The following is an 18,719-nucleotide window of genomic DNA, read 5'->3' as shown; positions in this document are numbered from 1 at the left end:
TTGGGCCATAACTGAATGTAACGTCTCACTCTATCCTCTCCAAGAAGTTATTCTACCCTCTCTCCCCAGATAATCTCTCTACAGCTGGGTGCTTTAATAAAATAATATTTGCACTGCCCTTAAGGAGATAACACTGGATTGCTCTGCTTTAGGTGTTAATTGCAGTTTCTTTTCCTCACAGATCTTTTCCAAAGCAAAGGAGGAGAAATCGCTGTGCTAGAGCAGTGCAACTCAACTACTGATGCTAATACTTTAGTTCCATGCCCTGAGAAAATTTCTCTGTAAGCCAATACTCTTGTGTATAATACATTTATATACCCTGCATACATGCACTCTGCATATTCGTGTGCATGCATGTTTATTAATGACACTATATATCATTCACTTATAAAATTTTCCTACATTAAATGGCAGCTTTTAAGGAAAAAAACAAATCATTTTTAGACCATCAGCTATATCAGCAGCTGTCAAAAATGGTAACCTTGTCTCCAACCAAGTTACACATTATACACTTTATTAGTAACATATAATGGTAAGGAATGATGCCACCCACATATACACAATACTGCAATCAGAATATTCATATGGAATTTTTAATTTTCTCTTGAAACAAGGAATGCGACACTAACAAAAACACAATATTACAGCAAAAATCTTTGCTATCTTCATAAGAACGAAGACATGAGCAGTAAATAACATGTGTCTTACATGGAAATACATTTCTCTTAGGAAAATTTTTTGCTTAATTCATTCTAGTTCATGCATTAACATCACTTCTCCCTCTTCACAGACTTCACAGACACTGAATGGTGTGTGTGTGTGGGGAAATCACATGGGATACAATAACTTAGTTTGTGGTCCATGAATCATTAGTAGCCTATAACACTTAAGAAGGTGGTACGTACACATGTTGAAACACAGCAACCAAAAAGGTCACACGTTTCCATTCACGCAGGAAGACTCATGAGTTCACCAAATGGAAAATGAAAGCAATAAATGCTTATAGTGTAACCCAATTTCACTTGGTCGTAGATGCACAAGATAGTCCAAAGATTTCTGAAAAAGCATTTTTTCATTAGGCAACATGGGCTGGCAGCTCTAATTACACACTCCAGTGATTGTCTCTGAAACAACAGACTGTCTTGAACAAAAGAGATGACCAAGAGGATGAAGTTAGGAAAACCCTATTAACCTGAAACGATTCATATGTATTCTTCCCACTTCCTCCCTTGTCCTTTCTTCCTCGTAAAACATGAGCATTCAGCAACAGAAAGAGATGTTGTTAAAGACAAGCACCCATCTACAAAATAAATGCTCTGATGGACTTATCTACCAAGCTGAAGAAGAAAGCTCCCAATTGCAGCAATTCCAGACTATGCCTTACAGGTCTGTTATTTTCACACCCAGCCAACAGAAACGAGGGGTCTAAGGCCATGTTAGGAATCCTAAATAAAAATGGGTCAATATTCTCTGGGACTCTCCCACTGAAGTTAACAAAAGTTTAACATGGTCTGGAAGAAACAAAGAAAGAGAGAGTTATTTTAAAGGCTAATCTCTGAATCTTGTAGCTGAAAGTCAGCAATTACACACTCTGGTGGGCCCCTGGGAAGCTGGGGGCAGCCCCCTTGCTTATGCTCACCATTACATGCATTCTTTTGTATCTTCTAGCGTTCTCTCGAAGCACTTAAAAGAAAAGCATATTGAAAAGCAAAAGCTGATGCATGGGATTGGGATGCCTCTCCTCACTTGGTTTCCCACTCCATCCTCTCATAGTTGACATGTAATTGCATTCATTAAACGATTACCTCTTTAAGCAGTTACCATTTTTAGCCCCCATGTCTACTCTTACCAGAGGGCTGAGCCAGAATCTCAAGGCTAAGAGAGTCAGAAACCCTCTTTCCAACTCCAGATGGACGTTTGATTGGGTGGATGTTGTTTGTTTAAAAGCAAAAATTAAAAGCAAAAAGACCAAAGCCCCAGCTACCCCAACCTGACTTCTGCCATGAGCTAGAACCTCAGTTTCTTGACAGACAGATGATAAGATTATTGCATAAAATACTGGTTAGTTCTTTATTTGCTCTTTATTTTGCTGCTGAGCCTTTTTAAAAATACTTTATCATTGTCTGGAAATAGCTCACAGGTTTCCAACTTTCAAGCTCCTTTTAGAGGGGGAGTATTAAATCCAGGATGTAATTAAGCCTTCATTATTAGGAATATTTTCTTTTCAGGGACCCAGCAGGGTTTCCAGCATGCCAAAATCTTGTTTGGACCTTTTCAGAGGGTAGCCAAGATAAAAAACAGAAGGAAGCAGAAGGGCTAGAATATTTTTTCAATAATCAGCTGAACATAACTAAAGACACTGGAAACTAGTAGTGAGGAAAGGAATTAAAAAGTAAATTTTAGAAAGGAAGAAAAAAGCTCCATCTTTGAATTTGAACAGCGTGTGCTGAACATATCAGAAAGCATTCCGGATACTGCCAAAGACTTTCTATTGGACATATGAAAACAATTCCTCAAAACTGCAAAGATATTATCTTGTTAAGATTTTGCAACAGCAGAAGTACAAAGCAACCACGGGCCATGAACACAAATATTTACTGAATCTGTACCTTGCAGAAGAACATACATATTTTGGCACACGTTATTACCATTTTTCCAAAGAGAAAAGCCACCCATAGATATCAAAAGGCAGGAACTTTCAGCTCACTCAGGCTGAAAATGTGTACATCCCTAGATAGGGCAGCTTCTATCACAGCAAGTCATTAAATGTAAAGAACTGACATAATGAAAGCATCTCTACTTCCACTCCTATACTTTTGCCTGCCATTTGAATATCTTGAGTTACTTTCCCTATATTAAGCTACCTCACCAGAGGACTCTTCTCATAGAGCTTGCCTCTCCAGGAGCAGCAAGGTGTGCCCATTTTCTCTCTAGCACTGGACCTGGCAGAGACATGGACCCTTTTTGGAAAGGAGTGTCCCAAGCATGCCTAGCTTATTCTGGTATGTCTATTGCTGTTCAGTCTTCCCATGTCTGAAGCATTTATCAGACAAAATGTTAAATCAAGATCATCAAGTTTAGAGGCTAAGTTTAGAAAGCTAAGTTTACAGGGTCCCTTTTATATAAAAGGATTCTCTAAATCTACAGTGAAACAAGAAAAAGAAAAGCATTTAACGATACTTATCATACTGAAAGACTATACTGGAGTTAAAAAGTTCCCCATATCCAACTGTAACAATCCGTGGAAAACTTCGAGTAGGATTCCACCTCCTGGATGGCACTACAGCTGTGGGAACTCAAAGAGACGGCATCATTGATGGTACTGAACCTGCAGGCTCAACTTAAAGGCTGCTAAAGCTTAAATGTTTGCAAAAAAGTCTGCTAACTCAGGTCTGACTTTTTCAGTAACAGTAGGGCCTCAGTATTATTGTAGTGCTATCAACTCTGCAGGTGTGTAGATAGAGCACAAGGTAAAGGAAATATTTTCAGAAGCACTGCAGTGAGAAATCCACATCCCAAATTCAGATAAATGTAATAACACAAGGTGAATGTTAATGAAGTCAGCTCCTTTTATAGCTAAGATGCACGATATAAACAGCAAATGTTTCATCAAAGTGAAACATCACTATTTTCTTTTCAGTCATCCTTACAGCTTTTAACAAATTGCGAAAGACACGATTTAAGTTATACAAGCACAAACTTCACGAGACAAATGATACAATTCATAATGCAGGGAAATAAATTCAAAAAAGGACAGAACACATTTTCTGATACTCCACAAATATTTGGAGGAGGTTTAACACACAAAATGGAATTTCTTCAGCAGCACTGATTAAACTCAAGATGAGGCAAGGATCTTCTTTACAAAGTAAAGGCACCAGCTCTTTGTAAACACGTACTCCTCTCGCTTTAACTGAGAAAGCACTCAAAATATTCCGTGGAGGCAACCTGGGTGGTAGCGTTCCATTGCCTATAAATACTTCACTGTAGAGATATCAAAGGCGTTTCTCTTCCTTTTCACTGTATTTAATAAGAAATGTTTTTTCTTCAATTTATCTAGTGGGAAAATCTTTAAATCTCCCTGGAAATGTTACAATGAATCTGTAAGTGTTTTCTCTTATCTGTCTTCTGATAGCTATCGAGAAGTTTCAAGGCAAAAGAAACATCAGATGCCAGTATGAAACACACACATTTGCAGTCATCTCTTGTTTTCAGTATTGTGCTATAGACAGTTTCCCAGAAGGAACCATTGGCTTATATTAAAAATACGGACACATTTAAAAAAACGGAACTTGTGAACATCCCCCAGCTGTGCAGCTACCTACTCTCTGACTTTTCAAATGTACTAGCAAAGACCGAACAAGAAATTAACTACCTCTTAATTCTTTGGGGACAAGAAGATTAGATACTTCTGATCATGACGACTGTACTTCAGGATTCCAGATTTTTTCAAGTATGCATCCTGAATGTACATGTCTCCCTAGCGTGGAGAGAATTCACAAAGTTCTTTACTAATGAAACTGCAAAACTTGAAAACTGTTAAAATAAATATTCCATAGAAAGGTGAATTGTTTGCAGCTTGGGCAAAATGAACTGAGCATCTTCATAGTTTCCACTGCACAACTACCACCAATATCACTAAACACATTCTACTACTCATACACACAAATCCAGTGATTACACTTATTAATATTGTTCAGTATCCAGCCAAACTTGTGCGTTTCTAAGTCACCTTCTTTCAGTTTTATAAAGCCGACTGAATTTTTAACGTAGTACTTTCAGGTTCTACAGGACTGTCAACTGGTACCTTGAGAGGGAGGAAAAAAAAAAGCGGAAATTAAACTGTTATACAGCAGAAGCTATTCCTAACCTCAGTATTCTTAAGTAATTATTAGGTTAGACTCCGATAGTATATGTAGTTAATTAGCCAAATTAGAAATTTTTAGAAAGCCCTATTTTCACTTCTCTTCGTAATTAAAAAAAAAAGCATAAAACACAGAATTCAGTTTCTTAGTATAACTCTAAAGTATATGTTTACTGCATAGAGATATTTATCACGTGGAGATTAACTCTCAGGCTTTTTTTCTCCATTGTGTTTAAATACAGTAGAATCTTGATGATCAAGGTTTGGAATCAAAGTGCTGTTGTACCTTATTAACATAGGCAGCTCTCAATGATTTATGGTAATATCAGGGTGAGGACTCCAGGTTTTTGTTATATCCTGGCTAATATAAATGAAGTTGTGCGACAATCTAGGCTCATTAACAAAGTGATAATGGAAAACAGAACAGTCATGGACCACTGCCTATAGTCAGCATGCACACCGCCGAGATAGCCCCGACCCAGGCTGGTAAACCCACAGGATGCCATACTGTGCACACACAACTGCACAGGTTTCAGGTTCATGTTAGCTCATATAGCACCAGCTTGGAAGTTTCTGAACCTTATGCAGACGCTAACAGCGTGCACCTGATCGCAGATGATCAAAAGCTGCTATATATGCAAGACACCTACACATAAAGAAAAGCATGACAGAGGATGTTATAGTATCTGACTCCAAAAAGCTGTTTCATTATCTTGAGCCAAATGATCAAAAAACCCACAGCATTGAAAAAAGTTTCCAGTGTCAGCCTTATTTCTGCTAGTAACCGTGATAATTTGGAAAAGCTCCTGAAACATGATCTTAGGACCTCCTGAACAGCAGACAGTGCTATGCTCACTCTTCATTTAAATTGAGAGGGTGCTCAGCAGAAGAACGGACCCAGCTCTTCATGCAGCACAGTATAGAAACTGCAGCATGACTTCTGTTCATCAGACACTGACTTCACTTAAAGGGACTGCAGGTGTTTTAAATAAAATATGCAGTCTATAGCACAGCCTCCTAACCTAATACACAAAAAGGCATCACAATTTACAATGCTACCTGCAAATATAAAAAAGCAAGATTCAAGCAATAAAATCAGAGATTAATATTAGCCACTTAAAATTCAGGAAAATCTGAGAACAGAAGGTCTTTTATTTTTTTCATGGGAGCTAAGGGAGAAACAGATATCTGAGGGAAGCATCCCACGTGGCTCTGTTGTTCCAAAACAGCATGGAAACAGTCATATTGTAAGTTTTTGTCAATTACTCTTTTTCTGTTAATATTATTATGCCAATAGAAGCCAAGCATTCAAGTACGGTAATACAATCACAGTAGAAGAGTCACCACTTACAGCTTTAACATCCAAATTCATAATCCCTGAATTCACATTGTGTCTTCGCAAATCTGATTTTATTAAGGCTGAAACAAAAAAATAAAGAGAAAGCTGGTTCACAACTTTGCAATGACATGCATTTCAAGGGAAATGTTAGTACAGTACAAGCACACGGAAGCTGCTTTCAGCCCATATTCAAAATACCTGTATTGACTCTTTTGCGATTTGACCTTATTGACAACATGAACTTGCTCCTCACAAAACGCACGCAGAAAATTACAATAAAAGCTTTTAAATCATGAGTACTTAAAGCAAAGCTTGATGGTTTTAGCACTTTCAGCACATTTGTAAGTACCAGCATGTGTCAGTCACTGGTACGGTTCAGGAATATATCAGCAGTTTCTTGCATTTGGAAAACTGCAAACTGTCTCCATTTATTTATTTGTTTACATTTACTATCCTACTCTGGAGATAGACATCTGCCTCAAATTCAAGACATGACTCAAGAAATGGGTGACAGATGGCTGTCCATATATTAGCAATACCATCCGTAAAACAAAGGGTGTGCGCACAGCAAGTATTTAAAGTGAAAAACAAGGCAAAAAAAACCCCCAAAACCACCCCACCAAACCCTGCACTTATAATTTCTGTCAGGCTAGACAAGAAGCCACATATTTGAATTCTAGATGTCTGAGACATCTAAAAACTACCCAGAAATTCACTATCTCAAAAAAACCCTCCACATTTTTACATTAAAGAAAATCATTACTTACGTTTCTGATTAATTACCTGTTAAGATAATGCCCACAAAAATCCAAGCACAAAGAAAGAGGTTTCCTGCACGAGGACTGTAGTCTGTTGTGAGTTTTCCTTGAACAAGTGTAAAGACAATTCCAAATATCTATAAACAAACAAGTCATTTCATCAGGATCACATAGAAAAGGATCATCACTTTACCTTGCAAAGTTTCAGGTCACATCTAATAGAAACCAAATTAAAAAAATTAAGACTACAGCAACACAACAGAGACTTAGCAGCCAAGTCTAAGATAGCCTTCTTAGATTCGAGCAGAGTGGCCTTCCTGAACATTACTTCACTTGAAGAAATAAAATGATATAACCTGTGCTGATGCATTAAGGAGACCTGAGGAAGTGCCTTCAGACTCTGGGTATGTAATTTCCACAGCAAATTCAAACCCAAGTGGGAGATAGCCAGTCATGAAGAACCTGTTGAAGAGGAGAGTAAGAGGATGACAGGGGTGGCCTTCATCTATTACTAAAGCTAAGAAAAGCAAACATAAACACATGGTATTATGAATTAGCTGGTATTCTGAACTGTCTGTTTTCAAGACCTAATATGATTCAATACTTGCCGTGCCTGCTTCATTCCCCCAACCTCATCCAACAATTTTAGCCATACATCTCTCTTTTTAGGACAAAGATGTTTTAACGTACTTGTCCTGTTTCCCATAACCACCCGCACTCCACTCCGTACATATGAAAAAACCTCCTCTGACCAGTCCACAAGCCACTCCATAATTGAAGCCAATACTTTCAAAAGAAAGACATACACGAACATCATCATTTGATCAGCTCAAACATCCATGCTGGAGGACAAAAAGAGAGCATCAGTAGGGAGTGAGGCTGGACGCTGGAATGTCTGCTAGAAGCTACTGTGGAAGAAGCTGAGGGGACCGACGGGTGACAGGAAGAGCAGGGGCTTAATGCAGCTGAGGTTGGTTGATTGTTTTTTAAACTGAAACTCTCAAGACATTTCTGGCTTTACCTTGACTGCCATGCCTGGATACAGCACTATTCTGTCAGCACCTTTTGGGGCTTTTAGATTATGTATCTATGCGAAGTGCTCATGCCGTTCTGAGTGAACAAAGCACCCAGCACGTTGCTTGGACTATCAAAATACAGATTAATCAAAATGCACAGAAGCCAGTCTTCCTAGATTTGCTCAGTTAAACTAATCACTTATCCACCGGTCAACAGGAAGACTCAACTTTACTGCAGACAGCTTTTTGAATTGGAACCAAACAAATTGACCACATACAGACTTCTGTTAGGTCCATAAAAACGTTAAATGAAATTCACTGAAAAGTGAGTCACTTTGGATGTATTCTGATGTAACAGAAGGTGAATCCCTAGTAAACAGTATCTGTACTGTGATCTATAGGCATAGGTTGAGAGCCTGGTGACAGAATATACAGAATCATTTAGTTACAACAGTTAAATATTGTTTCTGAACAGAACTGCAGTAAGTCTTCTAGTCCTCTTTAATTGCTCACCCAAGTACTCCTCCAGTCACGAACACTATTATAAGGTATCCGAGGTCCAGGGTGAAAGTAAATACCAGCAACCCAATGAAAGAGAGAATGTAAACAATCAAAGTAGTTTGCCTGTAACCCAACCGAAAAAAATAAAATTAACATTGTTAACATAAGGTCATAGCACATTGCTGAAGCACGGAAAAGTAACATAGACATTACTTGCTCTCTAACAACTGACATTCTACAGCTATGAAATTTACTTCATGTAAATCTCACTCAAATATATCATGCAGTGACAACATATCCCTTCCCAAACTCTTTATTGCCTGCATAAATTTATGGCTGCATCACTCAAGGCTAAGAGTCTTTCTCAGACTCTCGAAGAGTGGACAATCACAGCAGATAATATTACCTCAAGACTATTGTAGTCCTCTGCTATGTTGTATCTCTTGGCCATTCTGCAGCGCTGCCCATTATACAAAGATCAATACATGAGCAGCCAAATCGAACACTATTAGCAATAAAAGTCAGCCTAAGAGGCAAGTCAAACAAGACTCATTACAATGTTCTATTTATTTTAAATCTGGAATAAAGGATGTCATCCAAAATATTAAAGCACTTATCACTTATTTACAAGCCAAATCACATGCAGAAACATAGCCAATCCACAGCATTAACATCCGTTAGGTTTCTAGAGCTCTTGCACATAACGTACTAAGAGTCACAGGGAGAAGTTCTCCACCACAAGCAGTGCTCTAGGGCACTGCCCACTCCTGGGGGGCACCACACCACAGGTGATGGACCCAGGAGCTCCTACCCCAGAACAGAGTTCTGCTCCATGGTCATCCCCCAAATGAAAGCAAGTGTTATGTGTACTAATAGGCCCAGGAGTAGTACAAAAAACTGAGAATCCATCAACTGTCCGTTTTACAAAACAATGCAAAGTAGGTTTTGAGCCTTTATGCTTTCCCAGGAGGACCAGCCCACTGGGCCACCTGGCCACTGTATATAGACATACAATGCTTTCCTTGTTAGCATTACACTCCTGCAGAGACAGGAGTAGATGGAAAACCCTCTTCACATGTTTGCATTCTCCTCTCTCATTTCTTTTGGCCAAGAACCAATAATAGTCTCAAGCTTTTGCTGTAGCCTCAGAAACTAGTCTCCATCAAGGCTGCTAAAAGATCAGAGATGAACTGCATTTTATCATCAGTTCACTTCAGCCCTTATGTTGCAGTATTTTTCTAATGCAATTGCACCGCTCTCCTACCCCTAACCCCATACATGCCTACCCACACTTACTTGTATGTTTTAGTGTAATCCAGCCACAAACCACAAATAATCGAACCCACCATTCCTGCCACCACCAGTGTCAAGCCAATTCTCCCAGCGTTCACTTCTTCTCCCTTTCAACAAATATTTATATGGTGCTCATTAATACCACTCAGAGTCAAGTTCAGACCTCTTGGCAGTCATAAGCACAAACAAACATTCCTATGACTCCCATAGCTGTATGGTGCAAGAAACTGTAGGGAGGTATAAAGGAAACCAAACGTCTGAGCACACATAGCACCTACATAATAAACATCACCTCTGCAAAAGTATAGTAAAAAAAAAAAACCCCAAAGAAGGTCCAAGAAACTTACCTCATAATGAGTTACTATCATCTGGTTTAATAACGTGGAGACAGAATAAAACGCCCCAGTCATAATACCTGCAGTACCAAAAGAAGAGCTTCAGTCATTCCAAGTGTAGACGGACACCTGTGTAGATCTGCTACCACAAAGAGTTAATCTTCTGATATTTAAGACTCACATCAGACGCAAAACCTTTTATCTGCCAGGTAAGATCTCTTCACCAGACCTACAAATTGTATTTTGAATCCTGTCATATTTTCCAGCACTTGCTGCTGAATAAGTAAAAGTTTGACACTCCGTCCCCCATAAGCAGCCACCACAACAACTAAAACTTGATGTGCTTTCGGCACACATTCAACTGTTCTGCCAGAGTACAGCCAGACAGCACCACTTACCGTAACTGATCAGCAAAAGTACAAATGGAATATTTTTGAACAAGTTTATAATCGACTGCTTGTAGGAGTAATCCTCGGGAGGCATCGTTTGCAGGACTGCTTGGGAGTGACTAGGAGGGTATTTGGGCTTTTCTTCAAACACTGGGGAAAAAGAAGAAGGAAAAATCTTGATTTGTCTTTAGCAGACTAATGCTTTTTCTTTTTGAAGTGTTTCAGTTCGATGTATTTCAGAAGATTAACTTGTGGTTTTTAACACTTCCATGAAAAAAAGATATTCTAGATTTTCTCATGGAAGAATCAAATGACAGCCACAAAGGATGCGCTAATTATTTGGTCACATCTGATTGCTACCAACATATGGTCAAAGGCAGACTTCATCTGCAATGTGTCTAGACCTTCATATCTGAATTGTAAGAGTAACAGAAAGAATTCACATGATATCATAATGTCCTTGTAGCCAAAAACCTAAGTGAACTGCATATCCTGAGAGAGGTCACCCCATGTCAAGCACGACATACATAAACTGGTTGTCGCTTAACCCTGGCACAACAGATAAGTGAACACAAGTAAACCTGAGAAAATGTAACCTCGACTACCTTGGGCAAAGTCAGATGCTTGAAGCGAGATGTTGTAAACACTCCCTCTAGTCACCATTTAAATTACAAGAACAGAACACTTACCGACTCCTGTTAAGAAGAACAAAAGTGTGGACACCATCGCTGTTCCGTAGAACATGATGCTGATGTTATGTGCCATTAGATCGATATCATTAGGTGTATTTGGAACTAAAACAGGTGGCAACAAAAACCCAATTGCAGTGCCAAGCTGTAAAGCAAGAAAAGAAAACCAAAAGTCATATCCCTGGGAACATAAAAATTAACAGAAGCGAAAAGCCTTACCAGGTAGAGTTCAGAATTTATATCATAATAAGTATTAATAAAACTATGAAGGAAAAGTGTTCCTTCAGTACCATACTTCCAAGCCATTTGCTCTCAATGACATTTCACAATCAGGTGTTCCATAACTCAGGTTTTAACCTTTTCATTTCTAAATTAAACTACAATACTACACCTAGTATGTAGCACATTTAACAACTAAGCATTAAGGAAAGTTTTGGGGGTTTTTTTTCAGAAGAATCTTTCACAGGAAAACACGGTGCATGCACATAAATTTGTCTCAGTCATCCTGCAACTGAAGACCTAGAGATGACAGAAGACTCCAGCTACTCTTGTAGCAACATTCTGCTCTTTTTCTTGATCAAAACACTCCACTTGATGTCACGATCCTAACACTTCGGTAATAAAGACCGACATGCAAGGTTTATTGCAGAACTGATAGAGCAGAGAAGAAAAAGAGAATCCTTATTAAGAAGCACAAACCCAAAACCTACATCTGCAATTATTGCTAAGGAAATAAAGGAAAAAAAAAAATCACAAAATAAAGGAGTACTGGGTTTGTATCTGGAGTCAATTCCAATGTAGCAACTGATTTTGTATTAAAAAGAGACAAAAAACAAGGACTGAAATTTTGGGTATATATATAAAGCATTTTAAAACATGAAGGAACAACAGTCTTGGACTACTCTCCAATTTATCTCTGCTGCTCCTTCAAAACTAAACTGCATTTTAAAGTGTTAGAACAACTGGTTTGTTTTTTGTTGGTTTTTTTTTTAACTAAAAAACCTGCATCTATTTCAGGTAAAAAAATAAAACAAAAAAAGAGTACCAAAGACTGTTAGAGTAGCACATCCAACACTCAGAAAGTACTCAAATTAAAGGTGTGCCAATGTGCTTACAAAGCGCCCTTTGTGCATATGCCCGATGAGGGGTTTGCTGCCTTTTTTTTTTCCCCACAGACCATCAGATTTACACAGTATCCAGTGCTGACCTGAAGATTTTGTTTCCTTTCATCCTCACCCTTCAGTATATGAACCCTATAAAGACGAATGACTACAAAATGACTACATAATTACTCTTTTTCTTAAAGTATATTTTTCCTCCCACAACGTGAGCCAATACAGTACCCACAATATTCCAAGAAAGTCAAGTGATACCGTTTTTCACCTTTTACATCCAGAGAGGTTAAGGCCAGAAGGATCAAGAGTTCCAATGAGTCTGGTGTGCCCAGTTTGAGACCTAAATACTTGTGGCAATCAGGCACTCCTAACAACCCTTGACAGGTACATCCCCGCGTTCCCAGTGATTTGTGTTTCAACTGCAAATGATCAGCATCTCAAGAGATAATGGGTGCGATCTGATTTTTGATAACTACTCTGTCCCTGCCCTGCCTGCAGTCCCCAGCCCTGTTTGCTGTAGCTCTGAAGTAATGCAAAATATCTGATAAGAAATTAGATGATCAACAGCCCAGTTGGTTACAGCATGTAAGATAATATTACTTCTAACTTCCAAGTGCCTAATTTGTCATTTTACTATTCCTTCAGTCTAGCTTTTGAGAGGGTTTTCTTCAAAGAAAGCAAAAACTGAGAACAGAGAAATGCTATTGTTTGACACCACATCAGTCTCCGTGGGTCACAGGCAGGACGGGGATCCTAAGACCTATGCAGCACGCAGCTCTGAGCCAGCGGGCTACGGCATGGCTGCAGAATAAGCTGTTATCCTCTGTGCAGGGGACTGCCACAGGGAGACGACACACACTTCGTGCATTTCACAGGTATTTCCCAGGTAGGTGGCAGAGGACCATCAAGCACATCAGCACACCAAGATCAGTCCTAGCTTCTGCAAGGGAATACGCTCCAGAAATAACCGAATTCTTTTGTTCACACCTCTGCTCCCATTTTCCTTGTCCATACTTCTTGTAGTTCCTATCCACAAAATCCCTGCTCCTGTCCTTCAACCCCCACACCCCAGCATCCGAGCAAAGCATCAGTTTCAGACTCCCAGGTGGATCCTTGGCACCGTACTGCAGAATTGAGATCCCAGTAACTCCTTGCTACTGGGAGAACTGGTGCATGTCAGCAAGAGGGAAAATTTAGCTGCCAAAGAAACCTTTAACCTGATTCCAGGAAGCAGATGCAGAATTTTTGCTCAACTGCTAAAACAACCAACCAATCCACCCCCAAATCTTCAGGCCAAAAGGGACAGCTGACTTGTCCACTGGAAGACTTCAGTGCAAAAAAAAAAAAAATTGTTTTGGAAAAGCCTTGGGAAAACTGTAAACAGCCAGGTATGAGATAATGAGCAACCCCAACTGTAAATATGTAACGCTAATATTACCGCTGTAATAATCCAAAGTGCACAAACATAAAATCATTAGACTCACATGATGAAAAACTAATCTCCTGTTACCTTAATCAAACCGTACCTATGACCTCAGCATGCGCCAGTGACGTTGATGGGAATCTCAATGTTTTGTTGGCACAAAATAGCAAGGACAGTGCAGGGGGCGAGAACAAGGCTATGGGAGAGGAAAAAACCATCAGCATCATATCTTCACCCCTGCTTTCAGATACGCCTGTTACAGCTCCCTGAAACTGGCCAGGGCCAGGGAGCTCAAGGAAATCCGTGACTCAGTTATCAACTCCCCACCGTGATGTGAACTATCACAGTTATCGAGAACTTCATGAGTCACCCAGGCATTGACTACTGGCACTTAAGTGATTCGAAGACATATTTTAAAAGCAGGAACTAATGTATGTTGGCACTGGGGCTCTCCATGAAAGTTCACGTACTTCACCCCCTTCCAGCTGGGGGTGGATTCTGTCAGATGAATGACACCAAACGCAAGAAACAAGATGCCAAACGCAAGAGGAAGAGAAAGTGGTGCAGGACAGCTTCTGAAAAGGGTCTTGACTGATGGACTCCAGGCAGCCGACAGAAGCGTGCAAGCTGCTACGCGCTGCCACACAGCCAGGGTCCTGCAAAGCAAGGCTGGCTGGGGAGGGTGGGACGTAACATCACCTCCGCGCTCGCCCCTGCTCTGTCACTTTTCCCCTCTCCAGCGCTGCCCCGTAACCATTTCTTGGAGAATGGTTTCTCCCACTTAAACGACTTATTTTTAAACCAATGCCACGCCAAACCCGAAGGAAGCGGGCTTCTCCAAAGCCTCCCTTGCCCCCCTCCGCCCCTACCTGGTTGCCCAGCACGGCCACGGCGCAGGCGGTGGAGACCTCGGTGGGGCCGAACCAGACGGAGGCGATGCGTGAGGGCAGCCCCAGGATGAAGACCTGGGCGACGGCGCAGACGGCCTGGGCTGCCAGGGTGAGGGGGTACCGGTCGGGGGCCAGGCTGGCACACTTGAGCCAGGCGCCCAGGCCGTTGAGGCCGGCGCCCAGCAGGGCGGTGAGGCGCAGGCCACGGGCGTCCAGCAGCCAGGTGGCGGGCAGGATCAGCGGCACGTAGGCCACCATGTAGACCATGGAGAGCCAGTCTATCTGCGTGAAGGAGACGCTGTAGAAGCCGGCGAAGACGTTGCTGAGGATGCTGTACTGGATCCACTGGAAAGCGTTCACCAGCGAGTAGCAGCTGAAGACGGCCAGCACCGCCAGCCGCCGCCGCGACAGCCGCGTCTCCACCCGGCCGCCGCTCGCCGGCAGCATGGCCTCGGCCTCGGCCGCCGCCGCCCGCTCCCCGCCGCCCGCCGGGGCCGTCGGCCCACCGTCCTCCGCCTCCTTGCCGGGGAGGAAGCCGTTGCAGCGCTGGAGGGGAGGCACGGCGGCAGCCGCCGGCATCTCCCCGCTCTCCCCCTCCGCCTCCTCCTCGCCGCCGTCCTCCACCATCTCGGCCGTCTCCCCACCCAGCTTCCCCGGTGGTAGCAGCGGCGGGCGCAGCCCGGCTCTGTCTGCCAAGGTCACCCGGCTCCGGCTCTGCCGCCGAGACCACACCGAGACCGAGACCGAGACCACGCCGCTGCGACGACCGCTACCGCCCCGCCCCGCCCCGGCCCGGCCCAGCCCGGCGGAGCGGCCCAGCCCGGCGGGGCGGAGCGGCGCGGCGCGGAGCGGGAGGCGGCCCTGCGAAGTGGCGGGGCGGGGGGGTGTGGGGGGTGTGTGTGTGTGTCTCGCCAGGCGGGGCGGCACTGAAATGGCCGAGGGTGTTTTTAAAAAGCTGTTGCTGCAGCCCTGGTTGTTGGGAAGCCGTTGGGTGTATGTATATATGTGTGTGTATATATATGTGTATACATATATATATACACACACACACACTTCTTACAGTCTTTTAAACTGAACGTATAAAGGCTGTCCGTGCGGGTGACTGACAGCCATACGGAGACAGGAAGGATGCAAATAATCCGCACGACATCCCCGAGGCAGGAGCAGCACAGGCTCATTCCTGTAGCCACTTTCTTGGCCGGCGCGCCCTGCGCAGGCGAGGCCGAGCGGGCAAGGACCCGCGCTCAGCAGCTCGCCCCTCGCCTACCTGCCGCTGGGCGCAGCGCGGGCTGCGAGCTCTGTGCGGCGGAGGCACAGGCCGCACCGCTCCCAGCACGTCCAGGGGAAATCCCCGGCCTTCCCCTGCCATGGTAAGATTTGTCTCTTCGCCGTGGCGGTGCAGAGAAAGGAACTGAAGTGGTAAGAGACGGATGGGTAGAGATGGAGGCCCGAACGGAGGGTGGCCAGGCCGGGTGCGTGGCCAGGGGGTGTGCATGCACCCCAGCCCTTCATTGCCTCCAGAGCCGCAGGCAGAACATTCCTTGTTTTCACTCAACCTCTGAAATTCGATTTGACGCATATGCCAGAAAACTGGCTGTCTGGCTCATGTGCGGAGGTGGTTAGACAGCACTTCAGTAAGCCATCTTCCCTCAGACGCCGCTGGGTACGTCTCTGCACAGGAGCCGTGTCTGGCAGGCCCCGTCAGGGTTTGTAATTCTGCTGCCGCAGACACCGCACCCTAATAAAAAGGCAGATTGTTCTCCAAAGAGCATAATTAGGAAGTAAGTTCTCCAAAGAGCATATTAGGAAAATACAGAAATATTTAAGTTTGTTAACGACGTGAGAAGTGTTTTACTGGCTTCTGTGGGAAATCATTTGGCGCGTGTTCAGCAAATAGCACATTGTTTGCGGACATGTCAGAGCCTACGCAGACCTGTGTCTGTGTGGTAGGTGCGCTTAGCCACCAGTCTTAAGTTCCCTCGCTAATTATGAGTTGGTATTTTGCTCAAGATCAGGTGATCTATGTAAGCCACAGTTCCCGATCTTATTTACAGCATGAATGATAATATGAACACGTGCTACAAAATATTAATTTGGCTATGTTTGCTTTCCCTGAGCACTTAGCTGAGCAAGGGTAGTGATGATGGCAGGCACCACGGATTTTTTAGAGACTACTGGAAGTGAATCCTGAATTTGCAGATCACAGGTGTGTGTTAGAAACCTGCTTTTTAAAAATAAAGTTACCTATGTCAGATTCAGGCCCTTCTTGCCTCTTTCATTCATACCAAGAAAAAGCCTGATTTATTTTTACTTTTCCTGTGTAAGATCAGATGCTGGGTAAATTCTTCTGAATTACTCTGCCTGACTTCACAGTTCACGTGCTACGTGCTGTAGCGACGAAGCCTTTTTTAAAACAGGACTTCAAGAGGAAGAAGTGTAGTGGGAACTGAAACAAATATTATCAAAGCAACAGAATAGCTGGCTTTCACTTTAGGAACTTATGTCCATGTTACACATTGGTAGAAATATGCTGAAAACACATCTGCGACTACGTCTACGCTAGTTCTTCCAGCAGTGCCTGTTCACGGTCACTGGGACCCAGTCATCCACACTGCTGAACTGTTACAGCAATCCCTGGCACAGGCTGTGGGTTGGCCTTAGGGCCAGGGAAAGGACCATGACACTTTGGTTGTAGATGTAGCGTTAGCATCCTAAACAACTCTTGTTCTTTTGGAAGAAGGTGTAAATATTGATCTACAGCTGATTCCATTTAACATTGTTTCCCATTGAATTTTGGATGACCTCAGAGTCCATCCAAAGATAACATTTACTCCTTAAAGACAGAGGAAAATAGATTTTGTTCTTCCTTTCTTCTTCCTTTTCCTACTGTTACCCCCTTGGCTCCGTACAGCAGGCAGAGCTGCTGCCAGCTAATACCCTCAGCGAAAGGTTCGAATTCAGCCTGTTTTAGAATGGCTGGCACGCCTTGGGTTTCGCTGCCACAGCGCCCGCAGAGCATAGTCTCGTCTAGCCGCCTGACGGTTCAGCACACACAGCGTCACCTGCTTCCTGCACAGGGATCCTGCACGGAAGAAATAATTAGACATCAGGGAACTGTAGAGAAAAAGAGGGTAAGCCTGGCAGTGGAACGAGCACCTGGATGAAAGCTGCCTCCTGTAAGGAGAGGAGACTTTTTCCAGAAAGAAGTAAGTTTATTTACAACAGACCAACGCGAAGCCAAATCCACCTTTGCTACAGCTGCACTGATCTCAGTGAAATAAAACCAGGTTGACTTTGATGAGGTACAGTCAATACAATTCCATCTTGGGGGACTTTTATCTCCAGAAGTAGCTTCCTAAACAAGAAAGGAAAAGGCAAACCAAATTGACAGCATCAAGGCAAAGCTTTGATACTTATCTCCTGACTTTTTACATTGCTGTATTTCATAGACTTCACAACCATTACTTCTGATTTACACCCATTTGCATTAGAAGCAGGGCCAAGGATGTAGTTGCCAAGCAAGAGAAAGTTATCCCATGAGAAACATCCGTTGCAGGAGTTCATTTAAAATGCCCGCCCTTGGATTTCTACCCAAGGAATGCCCGTCCTTGGATTTTTTTAAAATGCCCTTTCTTGGATTTATTTAAAAATAAATTTCATGAACAATTTATTAAGCTAAAAACAGAACACTGATGTCAAGGTTTACAGCACAAGTTTAGGTTAAAACTGCTGCTATCCTTTTTCAATCTACCCTCTAACTGAAAATTTAGGCTCTCCTGAATATTCCTATTAGTGATAGAGCCAGAAATTGCTCATGTATACCCAAACATTAACAAAGTTGTTTTCCTGAATGCTGTGAAAAGGCTAAAATATGTCTTATGTATCAGGCAGTCACTGGGAAGTAGCTGATACTAATTTACTCCACAGCAATTATTTTCTTGTGCCCAAATTCCAGAAGTCAGGCAGAGGCCAAGCACTCAAATTTTCAGGCTGGAGAAAGTTAAAAACCAATTAGGAATGCAGTATCCTTATTTGTAGTGGTGTGATTGTTCCTCCTGTAGCATATGTTCCATTGAAAGAACAATGTATTTTCTTAACTATTTCCAA

At 42.6% G+C, this 18,719-nt stretch overlaps 1 protein-coding gene across 1 annotated transcript; it reads right to left on the bottom strand.

Moving 5' to 3' along the window:
* Nucleotides 1–556: 556 nt before the first annotated feature.
* FLVCR1 (FLVCR choline and heme transporter 1) lies at nt 557–15,458 on the bottom strand. The gene is made up of 11 exons (XM_075496404.1): nt 14,592–15,458; nt 11,185–11,329; nt 10,505–10,645; nt 10,119–10,186; nt 9,775–9,878; nt 8,491–8,601; nt 7,318–7,423; nt 6,987–7,098; nt 6,216–6,283; nt 4,733–4,807; nt 557–3,286 (listed from the first exon to the last, which is right to left on the bottom strand). Exons 1-10 carry the CDS (start codon nt 15,237–15,239, stop codon nt 4,745–4,747), a joined length of 1,566 nt encoding a protein of 521 aa, XP_075352519.1. The 5' UTR covers nt 15,240–15,458; the 3' UTR covers nt 557–3,286; nt 4,733–4,744.
* Between the last annotated feature and the right edge of the window lie 3,261 nt (nt 15,459–18,719).

The sequence above is a fragment of the Mycteria americana genome, chromosome 3, assembly GCF_035582795.1.
Source record: "Mycteria americana isolate JAX WOST 10 ecotype Jacksonville Zoo and Gardens chromosome 3, USCA_MyAme_1.0, whole genome shotgun sequence".
Taxonomy (NCBI): Eukaryota; Metazoa; Chordata; class Aves; order Ciconiiformes; family Ciconiidae; genus Mycteria; species Mycteria americana.
The sequence above is the reverse complement of the archived record's forward strand: the minus strand, read 5'-3'. Positions and strand labels throughout refer to the sequence as shown.